This window comes from Xyrauchen texanus, chromosome 38 (genome assembly GCF_025860055.1).
Source record: "Xyrauchen texanus isolate HMW12.3.18 chromosome 38, RBS_HiC_50CHRs, whole genome shotgun sequence".
NCBI classification, from domain to species: Eukaryota; Metazoa; Chordata; class Actinopteri; order Cypriniformes; family Catostomidae; genus Xyrauchen; species Xyrauchen texanus.
In genome coordinates this window covers 9706008-9725772 of record NC_068313.1, presented here as the reverse complement: position 1 = coordinate 9725772, position 19765 = coordinate 9706008, and the positions used below count along the sequence as shown (strand labels likewise).

Sequence of the window (19765 nt, the reverse complement as noted above, 5' to 3'; positions counted from 1 at the left end):
TTGAATGAACTGAAAGATGAATGATTATGTGTCTTTAAAGTCCATCCCGAATTAACTGCTTAAGTGCAAGTATATGCAGTGTCCTTTTTTATTTAACTGATGAAGGTTTTTGTTGTGTTGGATTCATTGGTTATTTGTAATAATTTCCATTAATATCTGCATATTAATTGTGCTGAGGAAGTTTTTAGGAAACTGAAAAATAAGGCACCATTTTTAGTGTTGAAGCACAGATTACAAAAGAAAGTGCCCTTAAAATATGCAGTGCCCTTTGTTATTTGACTGATGAAGGCTTTAGTTGGCATTCATTTATTTTATATGTGTTCCATTTTAGGAGAGTATAGTCCACCCTACGACCAAGATGATGCAGACAGAGGTCAGTGAGGTGTGGCTCGCAGTCCACCTGGAAGCTTGTGGTAGTTCATTTCTGGTGAAGTCCATCCTAAGTCTGAGGTGCAGGCAGTGGCCAGTAAAGTCTTTCTTATTGTATGGTTGGAGTTGGCTAATTTGTATGTGTGACAGGGCAGATGGTGGGGCTGGGTCATGATTCTACACACCCGGCACCTTATCAGGCTAATCAAGCCTCCGAGAGGGATAAAGGCAGACTATGAGTGGTGGTGCAACAGAGAGAGAGCGTTTACAGGCAGCTGTCCGTCATATGTGTGTGTTTGTGTCTTTTGGTTTAAGTTCTTAATTAAATATAATTTATATTGTCAAGCCGGTTCTCGCCTCCTCCTTGCCCATCTTAACCCCCGTTACAGTATGATATTGTACGACTGAGATCATGTTTGGGTAAGGGCATAATATGAATAAGTATGTCCTTAACGCCTTGTGCGCAAAACTCACACTTACATCTGCTTTAGACATCCGGGCATTTGCATGTGATGAAATCATACAAATTTATATGAACCAACACATATGAAATCATACGAAATAGCTAACTCGTGAGACTTTTCATGAGACTGGGTTGAATATATCCTATATGCACTGAAAGTAATTTTGGAGAAAGGCGTCTGCCAAATGTGTAAATTTAACACAATGGTTTAATCAGTAATTTTTTTATTTTTTTGTGACTAGAATACATTTTATATAGGTGTTACAACTTAAAGTACATTTTGTGTTAAAAGACAGAATTAATTTTTATTTAAGTGTTAATACAATAACTATTGTTACAACAATAACTATGAATTCTCTCTCGTTGTCCATCAGCTACCGATAAAAACAAAATTGCCCTCTTTATTAATATACATTCAAGTATGATTAGGAATTATTAAACTGTGCACATTATTCCAAAGAAAAAAATAACAGTTTGGGTTAACAATATTTTTTTGGTTTAACAATATAGATGCACAATGTATTTTTTATTTTTATTATTACTTAGGCCTGACACAAAATGTATTAAGAACTCTGCTGTCTTAGAGTCTGGTGCTGATCAGGTCTTGAGCTTGTGTGAGACGGTCAAGACGATGCTTTAGATCAGCTCTCATGCGACCTCTCTCTGAGTCTTCACTCAGCAGTTTGACCACATCTGCCTCGTTCCTCAGTTCCATCATCTGATGCCGCAAGATATTGGCTGCATCCTTCAGCATGAAGAGAATTATCAGCATGGGTACATAGTCTGTCAGGCGTTGATAGACTATCTGTATAGAGACAGAATATGAATTACTACAACCTTGTGACTTGTGACTTGACCTGTTGTAAAAAAAAATTGTAAATTTTGCAAAACAAATTTTAAAGTTAAACCTTTAACAGCATACACTGAAAACTGCACATAATAAACTGCATTTTAAGCATTCAATACTTCAGCAAACTAAAAATGTGAAGACAATTACTTAAAGACACCTTAATTGAGGAATTCCTGGAATGTCAAATGAAAACACCACTTAACGTTAAACACTTTCTGTCACTAGAATAAAAAAAATGTATACGTTACTGCATGAAGTACATTTTTTAGGTAAACGCGACCAACTGTATCAGACCGCACGTACCCTTCCCCAATGCCCCAAAAGATGTCGGAATCCTATGGTTACCCTTTGAGGGGAAAAGGCGACGCTTGCCAACCTGGGAACGGGCCAAGCCTAGCTGGGCCTCTTTTCTCTCTATGTTTCTCTCAAAGAGCCAGAGTAGCCGGGGCCCTTAAACGCACTGGAGGAAGGGGGTCTTCGATGAGAAGACCCTGTGGAGACCACACCTAACCTGAAGGGGAGGTAAAAGGTGGCAAACACATAACATGGGCCGCCTAGGACACCAGTGGGAAGAAGGACGCGGTGGTAGTCCCAACCTCAAAGAAGGGGGGGAATGCTACGGCATGGCGACCGAAGGCAGCAGGAGCGGCGTAAGGGGACTAGCAAGGGGACAGAACCAAGGGAATACACACAGGCAGAGTCCGTGTAGGTGGCCTGACCTGTGGAGCACCTGTTCCAGTGCAGAGTAGAGTGGTACCCGCAGTGGATAGGGTAGAAGAGTTCCTCCACTGAACTACATACCAACGAGGGCTAGGGAGGAGCCATACAGGGATCCGAGACATAGGGTTTTACCTCAGCCGAGGGAAAAGGCGCTGAATGCAAGCGTTCCACCCTATGGGAGTTCTACGGGCTCGGACCTGAAAGGACACGGGACGATACCGACTCCACCCGAAGGTTATAGAATCTTGCAAAGGTATTGGGTGTCACCCAACCCGCCGCTCTGCAGATGTCTGCTAAGGAGGAGCCCCTGGCTAGTGCCCACAAGGACACAACACCTCTAGTAGAGTGTGCTCGTACTCGCAAGGGAGGGGGCACGGCCTGGATGTGATAAGCCAACAAAATGGCATCGATGATCCAATGGGCAAGCCTCTGTTTGGAGACAGCGCTCCCTTTCTGCTGTCCGCCAAAGCAGACAAAGAGCTGCTCAGAGCGTCTTAGGCTCTGTGTGTGGTCCAGGTAGGTACGCAAGGCACATACCGCACACAGTAACGAAAGGGCTGGGTCTGCCTCCTCCCGGGGCAGCGTTTGCAGGTTCACTACCTCGTCTCTGAAGGGCATGGTTGAAACCTTGGGCACATAGCCTGGTCGCGGTCTTAGGAGCACATGTGGGTCTGCCGGACCAAACTCCAGGCAAGTGTCGCTGGCAGAGAATGCTTGAAGGTTCCCGACCCTCTTAATGGAGGCGAGCGCGATCAGCAGGGCAGTCTTGAGAGGGCCCTGAGTCCGGCTGATTCTAGCGGCTTGAAGGGAGGTCTCTGGAGGCTCGAGAGGACCACAGAGAGGTCCCAGGAGGGGAACAGGCTTGGCCAGGAGGGATTTAACCTCCGGGCGCCTCTTAGGAACCTGATCATTAGGTCGTGTTTACCCAGGGACTTACCGTCGACTGGGTCATGGTAGGCGGCAATAGCACATAAACCTTCAGGGTGGAAGAGGACAGCCTCCTCTCCAACCGCTCCTGTAGGAACAGGAGCACTGACCTAACTGTGCACCTCTGTGGGTCTTCGGCCCGAGAAGAACACCAGTTCGCGAACAGACGCCATTTAAGGGCGTAAAGGTGCCTGGTAGAAGGGGCTCTGGCTTGATTTATGGTGTTCATGACGGCTGGGAGTAGCCCAGCTAAATCTTCCGCGTCCCGTCCAGGGATCAGACATGGAGGTTCCAGAGGTCTGGGCGCGGATGCCAGAGCGTGTCCTGTCCCTGAGACAAAGGGTCCTTCCTCAGGGGAATTCGCCAGGGAGGGGCTGTTGCGAGGAGTAACAGGTCTGTGAACCAAGTCCGTGTGAGCCAAGATGGTGTCACTAAGATGACTTGCTCCTCATCCTCCCTGACCTTGCACAGCACCAGTGCAAGAAGGCTCACTGGGGGAAATGCGTACTTGCGCAGCCCGGTGGGCCAGTGCATCTGTCACAAGGGCAGCCTCTGTACGGGCGTACCAGAGCGGGCAGTGGGAAGTTTCTAGGGAGGCAAACAAGTCTACCTGAGCTCTGCCGAAATGTCCACCAGGGGACGGAGCGGTCTTACCACCTCCGGAGCTAACATCTTCGTCTCTGGGTTGCCTGTCTCAGGAACACCTTGGAGCCTTCCGGGTCCTCGAGGGGGTCCTGGGAGCAGGGGGCGTGTACTTCCTGCGGGTTGCTCGACGCTGGGGCTGAGAGCTGGGCCCGGGTTGAGGCGGAGCAGGGCTTTTCTTGGCCGCAGGAGGACGCCCTCGGCGAGCAGGCGGGGCACGGCCCATGGCGGCAGGCTTATGGCAGGGCATGATGTGAGATATGGCCTCCGTCTGCTTCTTGACTGCGGAGAACTGCTGGATGAAGTCCTAGACAGTGTCGCCGAATAGGCCGAACTGGGAGATAGGGGCGTTGAGGAAGCGGGTCTTGTCGGCTTCACGCATCTCTACCAGGTTCAACCACAGGTGACGTTCCTGGACCACAAGCGTGGCCATCGCCTGCCTGGGTGCCTGCGCTGTTACCTTCGTGGCTCTCAGAGCAAGGTCAGTCGCTGAGCGCAGTTCCTGCAGCACATCGGGATCAGTACTATCCCTGTGCAGATCTCTGAGCACCTTGGCCTGGTGGACCTGCAGGAGTGCCATGGCGTGCAGGGTGGAGGCGGCCTGACCAGCCGCGCCATAGGCCTTCGCTGCCAGCGAGGATGTTGTCCTACAGGGCTTGGTCAGGAGTACAGGGCGACCCCGCCAGGAGGTAGAGCTTCCGGGGCATAGGTGGTGCGCAACTTCCCTATCCACCGGGGGAATCGCCGTATATCCATGGGCTGCCCCACTGTCGAGGGTAGCGAGAGCGGATGAGCGGATGGCGTTTTGACGAGCGGAGAGGGGTGCTCTCCACGATGACGTCAGCTCATCATGCACCTCCGGAACAAACGGGACCGGGGGGACGAGGCTGTGAGCGGTGCCCGGAACCCAGGAACCAGTTGTCCAACCGCGAAGGCTGTGGGGAGGATGGAGGGTTCCAAACCCCACGCAAGCATGCGGCCATCTGGTCATCGCCTCTGTTTGGGCATACTGGCCCGAAGGCGGCAGCCCAAAGGAGTCCTCAGCACCAGATGCCGCACTCTCCGATGCAGCAGCGAGCTCATCCGCTTCCAGCTCGAGAGGATAGGCAGACTGGCCGTGAGGCGAGCCGCTGTTACCTCGAGCAGAGACGGACGTCAACGAGCGTCTTGGGGGGCGGGAGGTCCGAGGGGGCGTACCCGGCGGAACGGCACCCGCTGCCATCCCCAAATCACCTCCAGCGCCAGCCGCATCGTCCTCAATCCCGTGGGAAGAAGGAGCAATACGGGGGGCGGATGGAGTGGCGTTCTTTTTGTTGAAAGCCAACCGTGACCGCAACATTGCCATGGACATGTTCTCGCAATAAGGAGGAGGCGAGAACCGGCTTGAGAATTTAAATAATATTTTAATAAAAAACGTAATCAAAAAGACAAACACACAAAGGTGTCGGACAGCTGTCACTAAATCTCTCTCTGTCTGCCACTCGGACTGGAGGCAGTCTTCCGCCCCCTGGCGGACGGAACGCCCCGCCGTGTTCTCGTGAAACAGAAGGGGTCTCCCCCTGCCCCTGGCAGTGGTTCCCGGTCGGCTCGCGGTCAGCAATCTCAGACCCCGCTGCGTTTCTGTGGATGGAAGGGGTCTCCTCCACCCCTGGCAGTGGCCCTGACCGCTCCAGACGGTCAGTTAGGAGCCCCTTCTCCCTTCGTGGTCGGTGGACGTAACTCCGTCCCCTGGCAGATGGCCACAGCTGCTCTGTTGGGGTGGATGGTAGCGGCAATACTTAAACAATAAGACAAACACGCAATAAATCACTCCATAAATCTCTCTCTCTCTGTCGCACTGCCATCTTTGGTCGGCCTTTATCCCTCTCGAGAGCTAATTAGCTCGAATAGTGGAAAGGTGTGTAGCATCATGACCCGGCCCTGTCCTCTGCCCTGCCACACTATTATAACCCTGGATACAGTAAAATCAACATCTATTTTATTTTCTTGTTGAATATTATATTTCAATATGAATGTCACAGTGTTTACAAATACCCTTTCTTAATAACTTTTTTTTAAAACTGATGCATTTTCATCATCATAATTATACAGTATATGAGTCACCTCATCACCCTTAGTCCATGTAATTCTAAATTTATGGTAGCCTATGCATTTTACCTCACCTCATGGTAGAGAACCAGTTTGTCTGGAGTTAGATTTCTAGTATCCAACAAGGCACAGCCTTTGGAATTATAAATTGTGTCATCATCTTCATAGAGGTTCTCGTCACTAGAGTCCAGTCCAGCCTCCTTAGGGATGTCTGAGCTGTTAAGTTTCTGTTGTAACACCTTGTCTTGAGTAAAGATCAGTTGCTCCATATTAATAAGTTCCCTTATTCTTTTCTCCACTTTGGACTCTTGTTTTGACTGAATGTCATTAACCATGTTCTGAGGAGTACAACATATTATTATTACTATTAGTAGTAGTAGTAGTTGTAGTAGTACTAGTAGTAGTATCAATGTTTTACTTACAGAGACAATGTATCTAAGTTGAGGGTACTGTTCAAAAGATGAACAACATAACTCCTTGAACTCATTCTGAACAATCTCTGAAAATGTGAACAAACTTACATTTTATTTTGTAAAGTATAACAAGTTCTCCATAAGACATTAAATATACAGTCTTATACAGATACAGAGATATGACGAAACATTGGTTGTTTATTTGTGTCTTTAAAAAAGGATGAACGGATCTCTCTTTTCTGCGTGCAGTAGTTTTAATTTGGGCAGAACAAAAATACTTTGTAATAGAGCACTAAAAAGATAACAGTTCTTTAGAGTTATATATACTGTATTTGCTTATCTTTAATTATTTATTCATTTATTTTTATATTGTTATTGCTACATATACTGTACCTCGTATATGCTTCAGGGTTGCCACAGCTGGCTCTTGAAGAGCTGCCACATGGTCTTTGATGACACACTCAAATTCACAGTATTCACTGAAAGTTAGCAGCTCTCTGCCACGATGCATCTCATTATACCTGTCTATCATTTCCTTCACTTTTGCAGTGACTAAATTAATGTTAAAAGAAGGTTAGGTTAAGGAAAACAGGTAAGAGCATTACCTTCAAATGACACAAATGAATTCATCATAATAAAACAATCTCACATGACACTTCAGTGCCTCTCAGGTAGACGTCCCATTTCTTGAACACAGGACGTAGAAGGGTGTAAATGTTTTTGTTTTTTGAATTCCCTGTCCTGCTCAATTCATGAATTTGATCGCTGAACTCCATTATGATCTAAATACATAGAAAACTAATTTAAAGAGGATTATAACCAGGTATCTAGTAGCCATGTGCACTTTCTGAATTTCAAAGAGCCAATTTAGGTACTTTGATTGCAGTAATGGAGTGAAGCTGTACAGTCCCAGTAAAGAACGCCAGATTTTGATTGTCTGCTTCATCCTCCACAACCAAGCACTCAAACCAGCCTGCAAGCTGGGAAACTGCAGCTTGCAAATTAGATTCAGCATAGATTTGTGGGGCATCTTTGTGTCTTCATCTTATTTGCATAATTTTATTTTGTGAATCGAGTACAGAAACAACACAGGTAGTATGTGCAAATAAATTCTGTAATCAGCAATCTAATTTTTTATGTAAATTTAATTAAGTAACATTAATGTATTTTATTCTCAGAGCTCTTACCTCACTGAGAAAAGGTCCCATTAATTCCTCTTCCAGAGGAGGACCCTGCTCATAGGATTTAAGCTCTCTTTGCACATTGAGTAGCCTTGTCTGAATCTGCTCAGTCAAATATGGTAGTGATTTCTGTGTCCATAAGAAATATAGATTGTAAATATTAGTGGAAAAATGTAACTGATTATTTTAAGGTGTGATTCTGTATCATCATTTATTACATGCCTTGATATGATCAACCAGTTCTTTTGTCAGCTTGTCTGCCAGGCATTGAGTAGACGCTTTTCCATCATCCAGTAGAGAGCTGTAAAGAAAAATAAATAAATAAACATTAATAAATATACTGTTATGCTTACAGGTGCACTCACCTAGGATAGAACTCAATAGTACTTTTAAGAATGAACTGTACTTATACTGTAAATAATATCAATTATAACAGTACTAGTACTTTCCCAGTTAAATCGAACACAATGAAAGTTTTTTTTTTTTTCAGAGACACAGGATGGTTTGAGGACCATGAATGAAATTATTCCCAGTCAAAATGTTGCGTGAGCTTGTTGTGAAAATAAATTGCATAATTATTTGGTTGAGCACCTGTATCGAGAATTAATTTTTGGATACGTATCGCATATTGATTTAGTTTTATTTACCTGACATGCAAGTTTTTTGACTGGGGAAACAGGTGCACCCAGGCTAAACCTGCACAAAACCCACACCGAGAGAACATGCAAACTCCACACAGAAAGGCACAGGGTCAGCTTGGAGTCAAACGGAGAACCATTTTGCTATGCGGCAGCAGTGCTAACCACTGGGCCACTGGTCTAGGAGGACATGTGACACAATATGTTTTTAGTGACCATTTTGAAGGAACATTTTCTCGATGTAGAACCTTCTTAAGTGTAGAACTGGATGCATGCCACCATCTCTCTTTACAGCCATAAAATAGCAGTTTAAAAAGCATCACAGAACCTACTTGGGAGGAACTTCTCTAATTCTTCTCTTGTGGAGAAGAGACTGAATTTCCTGCATAAAAATCTGAGATTCATGCAATGGAACAATGTGGGAGATAATGCCACAGAAACAAGGAGGTCTCCAAGCAAATTGAAGCACAAAACCCTGAGTTACAGCTCAAGCAACCCACTTCACTTTGCCGGAAAATCAATACGAAACATCTGCACAGCGGAAAAATGGGGCAAGTAGAGTGTCATCCTGGCCTGTACTGTGCGTTCCTCTCTCTAGAGTGGCACATGAAACATCTACAATGGGTCACATATTGACTGACATAACAGTGTCCAGACCATTAACACTTGGGCCTGACTCTCTCTCCAACAAATGAGGTAGGGACTTTAATGATTCAGTTGTTCTGGGGTGTAGAGCAGGTGGTGCTGGTTCCACTAGGTACTGAAGTAAGAAAATGTAACTAAGATGGGTCTAAACTCTGATTATATGCACTACGAGATGCAAAAGTCTAAAGTATACTTCAGTTGTATAAGGTCCTCGTCTGTGTGCAACATTGGCGCACGTGCCTGCTGATGACTGTGCTAAAAGTGTATAACATAACAGTTAAAGTGCCCCTGCATTGAAAGTGTTTATATTCGCTCATGGCCAAAAGAGTATACTTTTGAAAGGCAACACGTTCGACCAGGCAATATTGATCCGGAGTGCTGAAAAACGATATATATCCAGGCCTTAAGAGGGCAGTATGCCAGTGAAGGCAGCATAAACCTAAAAATGACATAAGGAATTACCTGAAATAACGGTGGTTCTTAAAGAATTTAATTTCCATCTGCATGGCTTTATCAAGAGGGATTTTGTTGTTGATGTCACTCTGACCACGACATCGCACGATAATGTAACCTTTGCTGAGAGGAATGATTTTGCCCTGCACAATGTTTAAAACATCAATCTCTGCTCCTCTGTCAATGAGATCTGGTTTTGTGAGAATTGCTAAAAAAAAAAAAAAAAAAAAAAAGAGAGAGACAGATAAAAGGTTAAAATAAGCAAGAATAATACAGCTGGAGTTATAGAAACACAGAAATATGCAATTGTTGGCATACCAAGCGATCTGTGTCCTTCTGGGTCTACTTCTTGTGCCATTCTTAGTGCTTCTGTTGTCGCTATGTCCACATTGCAGGGTACAACAACTAGATTGATGGTTTCTCTTTTGTCAATATATTTCAGTATTAAGGTTTTGATCTAAGAATATAAATTGTCCACTGGTCAGTCAGGGGAGATGTTCAAGTCAGCATTACATTTAGCAAAATTTTTACTTCTGAAATCTGAGATATGTCTGAGTGAAGAATGATATTCATAAGCAAATGTAAAGCAGAACTAAAGCAGAAGATAATTAGACCGCAAAAAGTAGGTGTTACACACTATAATAAAGCCAGGTGGTTAGAGGAGGGCTTGATAAGTAAGAGGAAGTTATGAAATGATGAAATTTTGATATACTACGAATATATATATATTTATTTATTTATTTTTTAAATAAAGCCAGCATCATACTAGACTTTTACTATGACTGCCTTTGCTTTTTGTTGCTTTAAAGTGCTGATCCCCTTCCACTTGCATTGTATTGACCTACAGCACTGAGATATTCAGTTCTTCTGGTGAAAGAATCCGGAATGGCATGAGGGTGAGTAAATGATGATAGAATTAATAATTTTGGGTGAACTAGCCCTTTAACTCACAAAGGAAAATAATTAATATGTTAATGTTACTTTTTACTTCAGAACACAAACATAATTATTCCCAGTCTTTTTTGTTTTCCCAAAAAGACGAGTTGCAGATATGTCCATTACTTTAGAAGTTAAAGGCAAATTTCCAGATTTACCAGGTTCATCACCACTATGCTTAATTTATGTCACCATGAATACAAATCACAATGGTTTATAAAGAGGACAGACATCTAGAATTATAGGAGTGTCAAAAGTCATCTTCCATGGTGATTTGGATGTAACAATGTATTAAAATGTATTTTAAAGATTTGTGCACCATGTATCAAAGTTTTTAAATTAGATCTGACAGAGCTATAAATAAACTACCTGTCTGAGACATGAAAAACAAGTTTTGCTTTCTGCCAATTTGGAGTGACATAAGTGCCATTTAATCTCACCTGATCTCCAATATCCTCTGGTTGACCATGCACAGGAACACGGGTTATACCAGGGAGATCAATCAGAGTGAGGTCACACACATAAGGAGATGAAATCTCTAAAGTGATGAGTTCATCGCAGATTCCAACTGTATTTCCAGCAAGCATGTTTTGAGCTGTTGAATATGTTACACATTTAAGGTTTGCAACAGACACACACAAGAGTATTCTCTAGGTTTGATATGAACTAGTACTGATGGATTATTCCCTCATGAAATCAACCTCTGAACAAACAGTGACCCAAAACTGTATTTGGACAATTAAGTCAAACTTTTTACCTAGTGGAACATATCCATAGTTAATGTCATGAACTACACTATTTTTAGCTAGGACACCTGTGTGAACTTGAGGGGAACTGATTTAATACATCCACTAAAACATCTTAGGAATAGTTGGTTAAATTCATTACAAAAATAAAGTTAGTTAGTTTTTTGTTTTGCAGATGCCACTTGGATTGTTATTTTCTTATCTAATACAATGACATTTATACATTTTAAGTGTAACTGAAGTGTCCAAATATTTTTGGTGTCACTACAATAGACTACAATATTCAAGCCAATGGTGTCAAGAACGGTGAAGGAAACATGTCGAGCTCAAAGCGACCACGTAGTGGGGACCTAGGTAGCTCAACGAGTATTGACACTGACAACCGACCTTGGAGTCGCGAGTTCGAATCCAGGGCATGCTGAGTGAATTAAGCCAGGTCTCCTAAGCAACCAAATTGGCCCGGTTGCTAGGGAGGGTAGAGTCACACAGGGTAACCTCCTTGTGGTTACGATTAGGGGTTCTCGCTATCAATAGAGTGCGTGGTAAGTTGTGCGTGCATCACAGAGAGTAGCATGAGACTCCACATGCTGGGAGTCTTCGTGGTAACATGCACAGTGAGCCACGTGATAAGATGAGTAACTGCGCCACCATGAGGACCTCCTAATTAGGCATTCCAAATTGGGAGAAAAGAGGATAAAAAAGCAATCCCGCAGTGTGAGAACAGGAACAGTCCAACACCTAGGCGAGATTAGCAACCAGCAGGCAGCTGAAGCAGGCTAACCAGGCTGAAGCGGGGAAGGCAGGAATCAAGGTCATGGCAGGCTCAGAGATGGGCAGGTAGAACATATGGACTGGGCAGACAGGGGAACAGACAGCTTGTTAGAGGGGCAGGTAGAGATTGATAGCTGGAGGGAACAAAGTACCAGGCAGACAGGACCAGACTGGGAATGGTCTTAGACAAAGTCAGGGGGATGAAGAGCTTAAAATCCAGGGGGGTGAAGGAGGCAGGGCAACAGATTCAGGCAAGGGCCAGGCTAACTCAGCCAGATGCAGGCAGAGGACAAAGGCCAGGAGGACTGGGGATCAGGCTGTCGACGGGCAGAGGGATAGACAAACTGGCCAAGAATTCAGGAGCCAATAGGAGACAGAGTAAGACACACTGACAAGAACAAGGCAGGTAAGCAGGCTGGATGCTGATAGCACGAGGGGAACATTGATCTGACACATCATCATGCGGACATGCGATAACACAGATTGCCCCTGTGAGGAAACCCTGTGATCACAGTCAGCACATGGCATGATCAAACAAACACACCGAAATACATGAGGCAGGGGAATTACAAAGACAGACAAAGAAAAAGAACGGGCACATGGATCCCTATGATAACACTACCACTGATGCTGGTTGTGATCTGTAAGTGTTTCTGCTACTTACCTTCTCTAACAAGGTGATCCACCTTTAATGGGTCATGAAAGGTCTCTTTGTGACCACTGTATGATATGATTCCTGACCATGTTCCTTTTTGGATCTTCCGTAATTTCAACTCAAGAGGACAGCGAGTAACGATACCTTACAATAAAAAAAAAATTATATAACAATTTACAATAGAACACTTTTTAAGTGAAGTTATTTCCTCACAAAGAGCTAAAATAAAGGCACTAAAAAGAAAAATGTTTTAGAGTCATACCACTTCCTCTAGGTAGAGACACCCCTGAGAGAGCCTCTATAACAGAACTCTTTCCAGAACTCTGATCTCCCACCACTGCAATGGTTGGCAAACCAATGTCTTTATCAATGCCAATCAATCTCAGAGAGTCAATCAACTCAATCAAGGGCCGAACAGATTCAATTAAATGACTATGGACCGCCCCATGATTTTGTGAGTTGGAAAATGGGCTTTATATTGAAAACATGAAAAAAGAGAAAGAGAAAATGAGAGATGTCTGGGTCAGACACAAGGAAATGCTGGGTCATATTTTACCACAAAATAAATTAAAAAATAAATTACATTTTGCATTAAGACAATGAAGACAATCTTTTTGACTATTAATATTATTTGGCATTGTATTACTGTTTTCATGACTAGGACATCTTCCCCACACATCCGCTATACTTTAATGCTCAAAAAGATTTATTCTCATTACTTTAATGCTCAAAAATCTAATCTTCTATTTTATAATGTCAAAAAATGTCATTCTTATTACTGTGATTCAGTAGGAAACAGGACACACTTTTTAAAATTAAAATCATAAATTAAATTCAGTACAAGTACTACCTTAATGTATACAGACAGTAGAATAGTTTACTATTGACCATATCATTTTTCTTTCTGCTTTACAGTAATTAGATTCAAGCAGAGGCAGACAAACTTTTCACTGCAGTGCTTTACAATAGTAGAAGATACTGAAATTCTGTCAGCATGTTTGTAATTGTTCTAAATTAAAAAAAAAAAATCCTTATGTACAGTTGTAATGATTAACCTGTCTTGTCTCTCTGTTGCCCCCTTGTTTTCTATCTTGTCACTTTTCACTTCTTAAGTTTTCACTTTAGTCCCTTATTTAATTCCATAGTCCACCCTGTCTCGTTTCACTGTTGCCCTCTCGTTTTCCATCTTGTTGTCACTTTAGTCCTTTATTTGATTCCACAACCCTCTGTTAGCGTTCGTATTCACTGTTCATTGTTTACACCTGCCCTGGTTAATCTGCCCCAGCTATCAATTTTACACCTGCCCTCCCGAGCTTTCCAGAGCTCAGCCATCCGAGTTTCCCAAGCTTTCCAGAGCTCAGCCATCCGAGTTTCCCGAGCTTTCCAGAGCTCAGCCATCCGAGTTTCCCGAGCTTTCCAGAGCTCAGCCATCCGAGTTTCCCGAGCTTTCCAGAGCTCAGCCATCCGAGCTTTCCAGAGCTCAGCCATCCGAGCTTTCCAGAGCTCAGCCATCCGAGCTTTCCAGAGCTCAGCCATCCGAGTTTCCCGAGCTTTCCAGAGCTCAGCCATCCGAGTTTCCCGAGCTTTCCAGAGCTCAGCCACCCGAGCTTTCCAGAGCTCCGCCTCTCGAGCCTTCCAGAGCTCCGCCTCTCGAGCCTTCCAGAGCTCCGCCTCTCGAGCCTTCCAGAGCTCCGCCTCTCGAGTCTTCCAGGGCTCCGCCTCTCGAACCTACCAGGGGTCCGCCCCTCAAGCCTCTCGAGCCTCCCAGGGCTCCACCTCCTGAACATCTCAAGCCTACCAGGGCTCCGCCCCCCAAGCCTCCTACGGCTCCACCCCCAGAGCCTCTCGAGCCTCCTGCAACTCCGCCCTCACGGGGCCTCCCTACGGCTCCGCCTCCAGAGCCTCCGATTGCTCCGCCTCTCGATCCACTCAAGCCTCTGGCCGGTTCCGCCCCAGAGCCTCTTGAGCCTCCCTACGGCTCCGCCCCTCAAGCCTCTCCGAGCCTTCCAGGGCTCCGCCTCTCAAGCCTCTCGGGCCTTCCGAGCTCCGCCTCTCAAGCCTCTCGGGCCTTCCGAGACTCCGCCTCTCCGAGCCTCCCAGGGCTCCGTCTCTCAAGCCTCTCGAGCCTCCCAGGGCTCCGCCTCTCAAGCCTCTCGAGCCTCCCAGGGCTCCGCCCCTCAAGCCTCTCGAGCCTCCCAGGGCTCCGCCCCTCGAGCCTCCCAGGGCTCCGCCCCTCGAGCCTCCCAGGGCTCCGCCCCTCTCGAGCCTTCCAGGGCTCCGCCTCTCGAGCCTTCCAGGGCTCCGCCCCTCGAGCCTCTCGAGCCTTCCAGGGCTCCGCCCCTCGAGCCTCTCGAGCCTTCCAGGGCTCCGCCCCTCGAGCCTCTTGAGCCTTCCAGGGCTCCGCCTCTCGAGCCTTCCAGGGCTCCGCCCCTCGAGCCTCTTGAGCCTTCCAGGGCTCCGCCCCTCAAGCCTCTTGAGCCTTCCAGGGCTCCGCCTCTCAAGCCTCTCGAGCCTTCCAGGGCTCCGCCTCTCAAGCCCCTCGAGCTTCCCAGGGCTCTACCCTTCAAGCCTCTCGAGCCATCCACGGCTCTGCCTTCCGAGCCTCCTCCAGAGCCTCCTGCGGCTCCGCCTCCGGAGCCTCCTGCGGCTCCGCCTCCAGAACCTTCTGCGACTCCGCCTCCTGAGCCTTCCTTGGCTCCGTCTCCTGTGCCTTCCTCGGCTCCGTCCCCGGAGCCTTCCAGGCCTCCGCCTCAAGAACTGTCTCTGGCGCCACAGCCCTCAGCTCCGCCTCCTGAGCCTCCAGAGCCTCCCTCTGCTCCGCCTCCTGAGCTTTCCAGGGCTTGGCCCCGAGCCTCCTCTGGCTCCGCCTCCAGAGCCTCCAGAGCCTTCTAGGGCTCCGCCTCTAGAACCTCTTTCGGCTCCGCCTCCTGAGCCTCCCTCAGCTCCGCCTTCTGAGCCTTCTACGCCATCGCCTCCCCGGCTCCACCTCCCGGAGCCTTCCACGGCGCCGCCTCCCAAGCCTTCTACGGCTCCGCCCACAGGGTACACCATGGCTCTGCCTGCCTCTGCTCCGCCCCCAGGGTCTCCTGCGGCCCTGCCTATGCCTCCCTGTGGCGCCGCCACCCAAGTCTTCGACTGCCCGCCTCAGAGGTCCTCCTTGGCTCCGCCTCACGCGGCTCCGCCAGCTCCCCAGTGGCCACACCTCCCAGGTCCCCTGAACCGGCCATTGGCCCACGACCACCTCCCAGGCCACGAAGCTGGCCTCTATCCTGTGGCCTCCTCCCAGGCCTCCTGACCCGGTCCCTGTCTTGTGGCCTCCTCCCAGGGCTTCTGACCCTGTTCCCGTCCTGTGGCCTCCACCCAGGCCTCCTGCCCCTGTTCCTGTCCTGAGTCCTCTTCCCTGGCCTCCTGACCCAATCCCTGCCCAGTGGCCTCCTCCCAGGCCCCCGACCCGGTCCCTGTCCTTGCCAGGTGGCCAGCTCCCGGGCCATCTAAACCGGCCTCTGTTCTGCGGCCACCTGACCCTGGTCCCTTGACACACCCCCATAGACTGCTTGCCTGCCCTCTCGGCCTCCATGGTCTACCAGTCTACTCTCTCCACCTCCCTGGACTGCCTAATGGCCCCGTGGACTGTCGCAGTGCCCCTTGTACCCCCGTGGACTGTCTCTGTGTGTGTGCCCTTGGTGCCCTCATTTTGTTTTTTCTTTGTGGGTCTTTTTGTCTTTTGTGTTTTTTTTTTTTATTGTTTTGGATCGTCTGGAATCCGATCTTTAAAGGGGGGGCTATGTAATGATTAACCTGTCTTGTCTCTCTGTTGCCCCTTGTTTTCTATCTTGTCACTTTTCACTTCTTAAGTTTTCACTTTAGTCCCTTATTTAATTCCATAGTCCACCCTGTCTCGTTTCACTGTTGCCCTCTCGTTTTCCATCTTGTTGTCACTTTAGTCCTTTATTTGATTCCACAACCCTCTGTTAGCGTTCGTATTCACTGTTCATTGTTTACACCTGCCCTGGTTAATTTGCCTTTGGTTTCTGTTTATCACCTTGTTACCTTGTTTGAGTTCTGTTCTTTCATTGGCCACCTTTCCCACGTTTGTCTATTTATACCCCGTGTCTTTGTGCTGTCTTTGTCGATCGTCGTTTGATGTTAGCCTGGTGTGTGCCTCTCTCCCTAGTTCCCTGTTTGTGTCTACCGTGGTTTCCTTATCGAGTTTACGTTTCTTTTCCCCATCGTGGGTTGTTGCTTTGTGTTTTGCCCTGTCTATTCAGCTAAATAAAGTTCAAACTGCATTTGGATCCGCACCTCTTCGTCAGCCTCGTTACTCAGCATTACAACAGTAGTATACTGTAAGTGGCTATGTAGTAGCTCTGAGTCAATGGTTAGTATTGAAGTTGTTAGTATTTTAGTAATTATTGTTATTTTTTGTAGGTATCATGGTACTTATTTGTAAAAAAAAAAAAAACTGAACACCGTACCTCTCTTCTCCTTGGGAATCAGAGTCTGAATGTTTGTCACGATCGTCCATAGTTTGTCTGAAAAGTAATTTCAATGTAAAGTTCCCTATATCGCTTCATGCTTTGCAGTAATAAACAACATATGCAATTCAGTACTTTCAATAGCCCTGAAGAGTATTACAAAGAGTGAAGATAACTAAGAAACCGTTGCCTCCTTACCTTGTCCTTACGGTACATGTAGCAAACGATGATCAGTATCCCACAGATATATATATATCTACGCCTACTTTCACTTAGTATCCAACATTTATTAACAGAATGTACACCATAAAACCAAATTTCATTGTTTTATTAGGCACCTAGTCACATAAAAGAATGCAATATTAACAAGTTGATTGAATTGCCCATCATATTTAAAAAAAAATAAAAAAACAGAACAGAGGGCAGGGAAAAAATATTTTGGTTTGCAGTTTGATCAATTTAATAAGAAAGGCTTAAAAATGGGTTAATTTATATTGGGTATCTCCGGGCAGACACCTGACCAGACACCCCCCCCTTCAGCACCCCCAACCAACATTAGGCAGGGGGATGGGGGGTTATGAAGGGTGTTCACCCCCCAGGCACCATACAAGTCAGGTTGAGGTACTGAATAGGTAGTTTCAGGCATAGGTAGGTTTAGGCTTAAGGTTAGAGGTAAGGTTAACAGTGTTATTACAAATGTAATTAAATGCAGGCACTTTATGTTTAAGTAAAATGCAACAACATGCATTAATTAGTACATTGTATGAAATGCTTGAGTACATACTAGTTAAAGATAACTTATATAAACTGAAACCAAAAAAAAAAAAAAAAAAAAAAGAGAAAACCTTAGTCTTAGTTACAATAACAAATCACATTGTCCTAACTATTATGAAATATGCTATGAACTTGTACAAACTGAAAGTTTCACACAATTTATTGCGGAAAGCATGTGACAATGTTGCATGTTAACCAATAAAGTCAATGTTCAGCTTGGTTTTACTTTTTCTTTTTTTACTACAGTACTCTGTAACACGTTCCTGTGTTTATAGAATTAATGAGTAATCCTAAATACTTGTGGAATTAACTGCAAATAGTAAATAGCGGAATTTACTTGAAAAACCTTTCAAATAATCTCTCTTTCCTCTTGGATGTCTTAAGCCAAAGATTCCAAATAATCAGTAGAAGAAATAAGTAAAGAGGTCAGGCTGTAATTAGGTTTATAACAGAATTTCATAGTTAAAGTTTAACAAATCACATGATCCTAACTGTCCATTTATCAAAGAATGATAGATATCAAGCCAATAAAGATTATTTTCATTTTTTTTATTGTTGTTTTAGTTGTCTTTTACCAACACAACAAAATGTCACCGATGTCACGCCTGTATTTTAAGTAAAGCATTACGTTTCACTCTGTTTCACTCTCACTAAAGCTATTGCATGACTTCAAAAGACATAGAATATAGCAGATCTATCGTTTGGAATTCTTTAATTTAGTTTTTTGAAAGAAATACAGATAAACATGTATTTATTTACCTGTTTTGTGATAATATTATTAATTAGTGGTCAGGTTTAGGGTTAGTGTTAGGGTTATCTTCATAATATTATAATGGAACTATCCTAATATATTTATAATACAGTACAAGTATAATCAAATATATTGTGGTTAAACACACAATAATATCCAGAAACTGAATCGTCTAGTATGATGGAATCCTCTGGACTGATATGTGAATATTTGTTATGTCATATAAAGTTACATAAAGTTGCTGCAGTGATGTTTCCCTTTTGAAACGGCTCTTATCTCTTTAAGCTGCTATGATGAAAATACTATTTTCAGGCATTCACAGCTGTACGGCAGATCTTTAATCGACGTACATTAAACTGTATACATTTAAGAGTTGTTGAATTATTGTGAACTTTGTCACAATGAGAGTCATTGTCTAATTACTTAATCATGTGATTCAAATCAAGTGTTAAGATTCAGTAGTTAGAGCAGCAGTCATTCTTATGTTTCTTCTTCAGGAACACCGAAGTTCCATCTTTCTCCTTTCTCTTGAGTAAATTGTTGTCACCCAGTGTTTATTGTGTATACATGAGTGAAAGACCAAGAATGTGGGTCTGAATCCACTTGTGTGTATTACATTTGGTTGTGAGGACAGAATAAATAAAGTATGTTATAGATAAACACTTTTAGGCTTATCATAGGCAAAGGTTTAAATGAAATGAAGTTTCAAAATCAAATTCCAAAGCATTATGTCAAAGTCCAATTTAAACTTAATGAGTGTCATGGAATTTGCAAAGACTTGACAGTGACACTGGCTCTCAAGATGTGTACACAACTTTTCAGGGTGTGTGTAGGGAATTGAAATTCTGCCTATTTTTATATTTGGTACAAGTAGGGTACAACGGGACTAAAGGAACACCTTTAGGGTGTAAAGGAAAATTCGCTTTTTTTTCTGGTCACAAACTGTCTCAAGATTCAAGAAATTTGTATTGAATATTGATAGAGCAACATAATTTGTGTTAAAAACAACAACAGAAGGTTGTTTTGAATATATATTAAAAAAAAAAAAATGGTGGTGAGGGCCTTTTACCCCAAGTGAGGGAGCATTTTACCCCTAGTGTGGTGTAAAAGGCTCCCTCACTTGGGGTAAAAGGCCCCCTGGGGGATTATAGAGATATCGTGTACAGGGGCGCTGCTCTAATGGCCACCAGCAGGTGTTCCTCCTCATGCTCGTGGTGTTTTGTGTTATTTTTTTTACATATTTTATCATTTTTATTTGTGTTTCAGCA

The 19765-nt window shown here is 44.9% G+C and overlaps 1 protein-coding gene across 1 annotated transcript; it reads right to left on the bottom strand.

Annotated features, from left to right (window-relative positions):
* Positions 1–719: 719 nt before the first annotated feature.
* On the bottom strand, positions 720–17197 carry mxf (myxovirus (influenza virus) resistance F). Its single transcript, XM_052109879.1, has 14 exons — positions 17171–17197; positions 16973–17029; positions 12760–12968; positions 12507–12641; positions 10766–10920; positions 9708–9846; positions 9399–9597; positions 7876–7954; positions 7660–7782; positions 7122–7254; positions 6866–7024; positions 6482–6558; positions 6134–6397; positions 720–1637 (listed from the first exon to the last, which is right to left on the bottom strand). Exons 2-14 carry the CDS (start codon positions 17020–17022, stop codon positions 1413–1415), a joined length of 1947 nt encoding a protein of 648 aa, XP_051965839.1. The 5' UTR covers positions 17023–17029; positions 17171–17197; the 3' UTR covers positions 720–1412.
* Positions 17198–19765: the final 2568 nt, after the last annotated feature.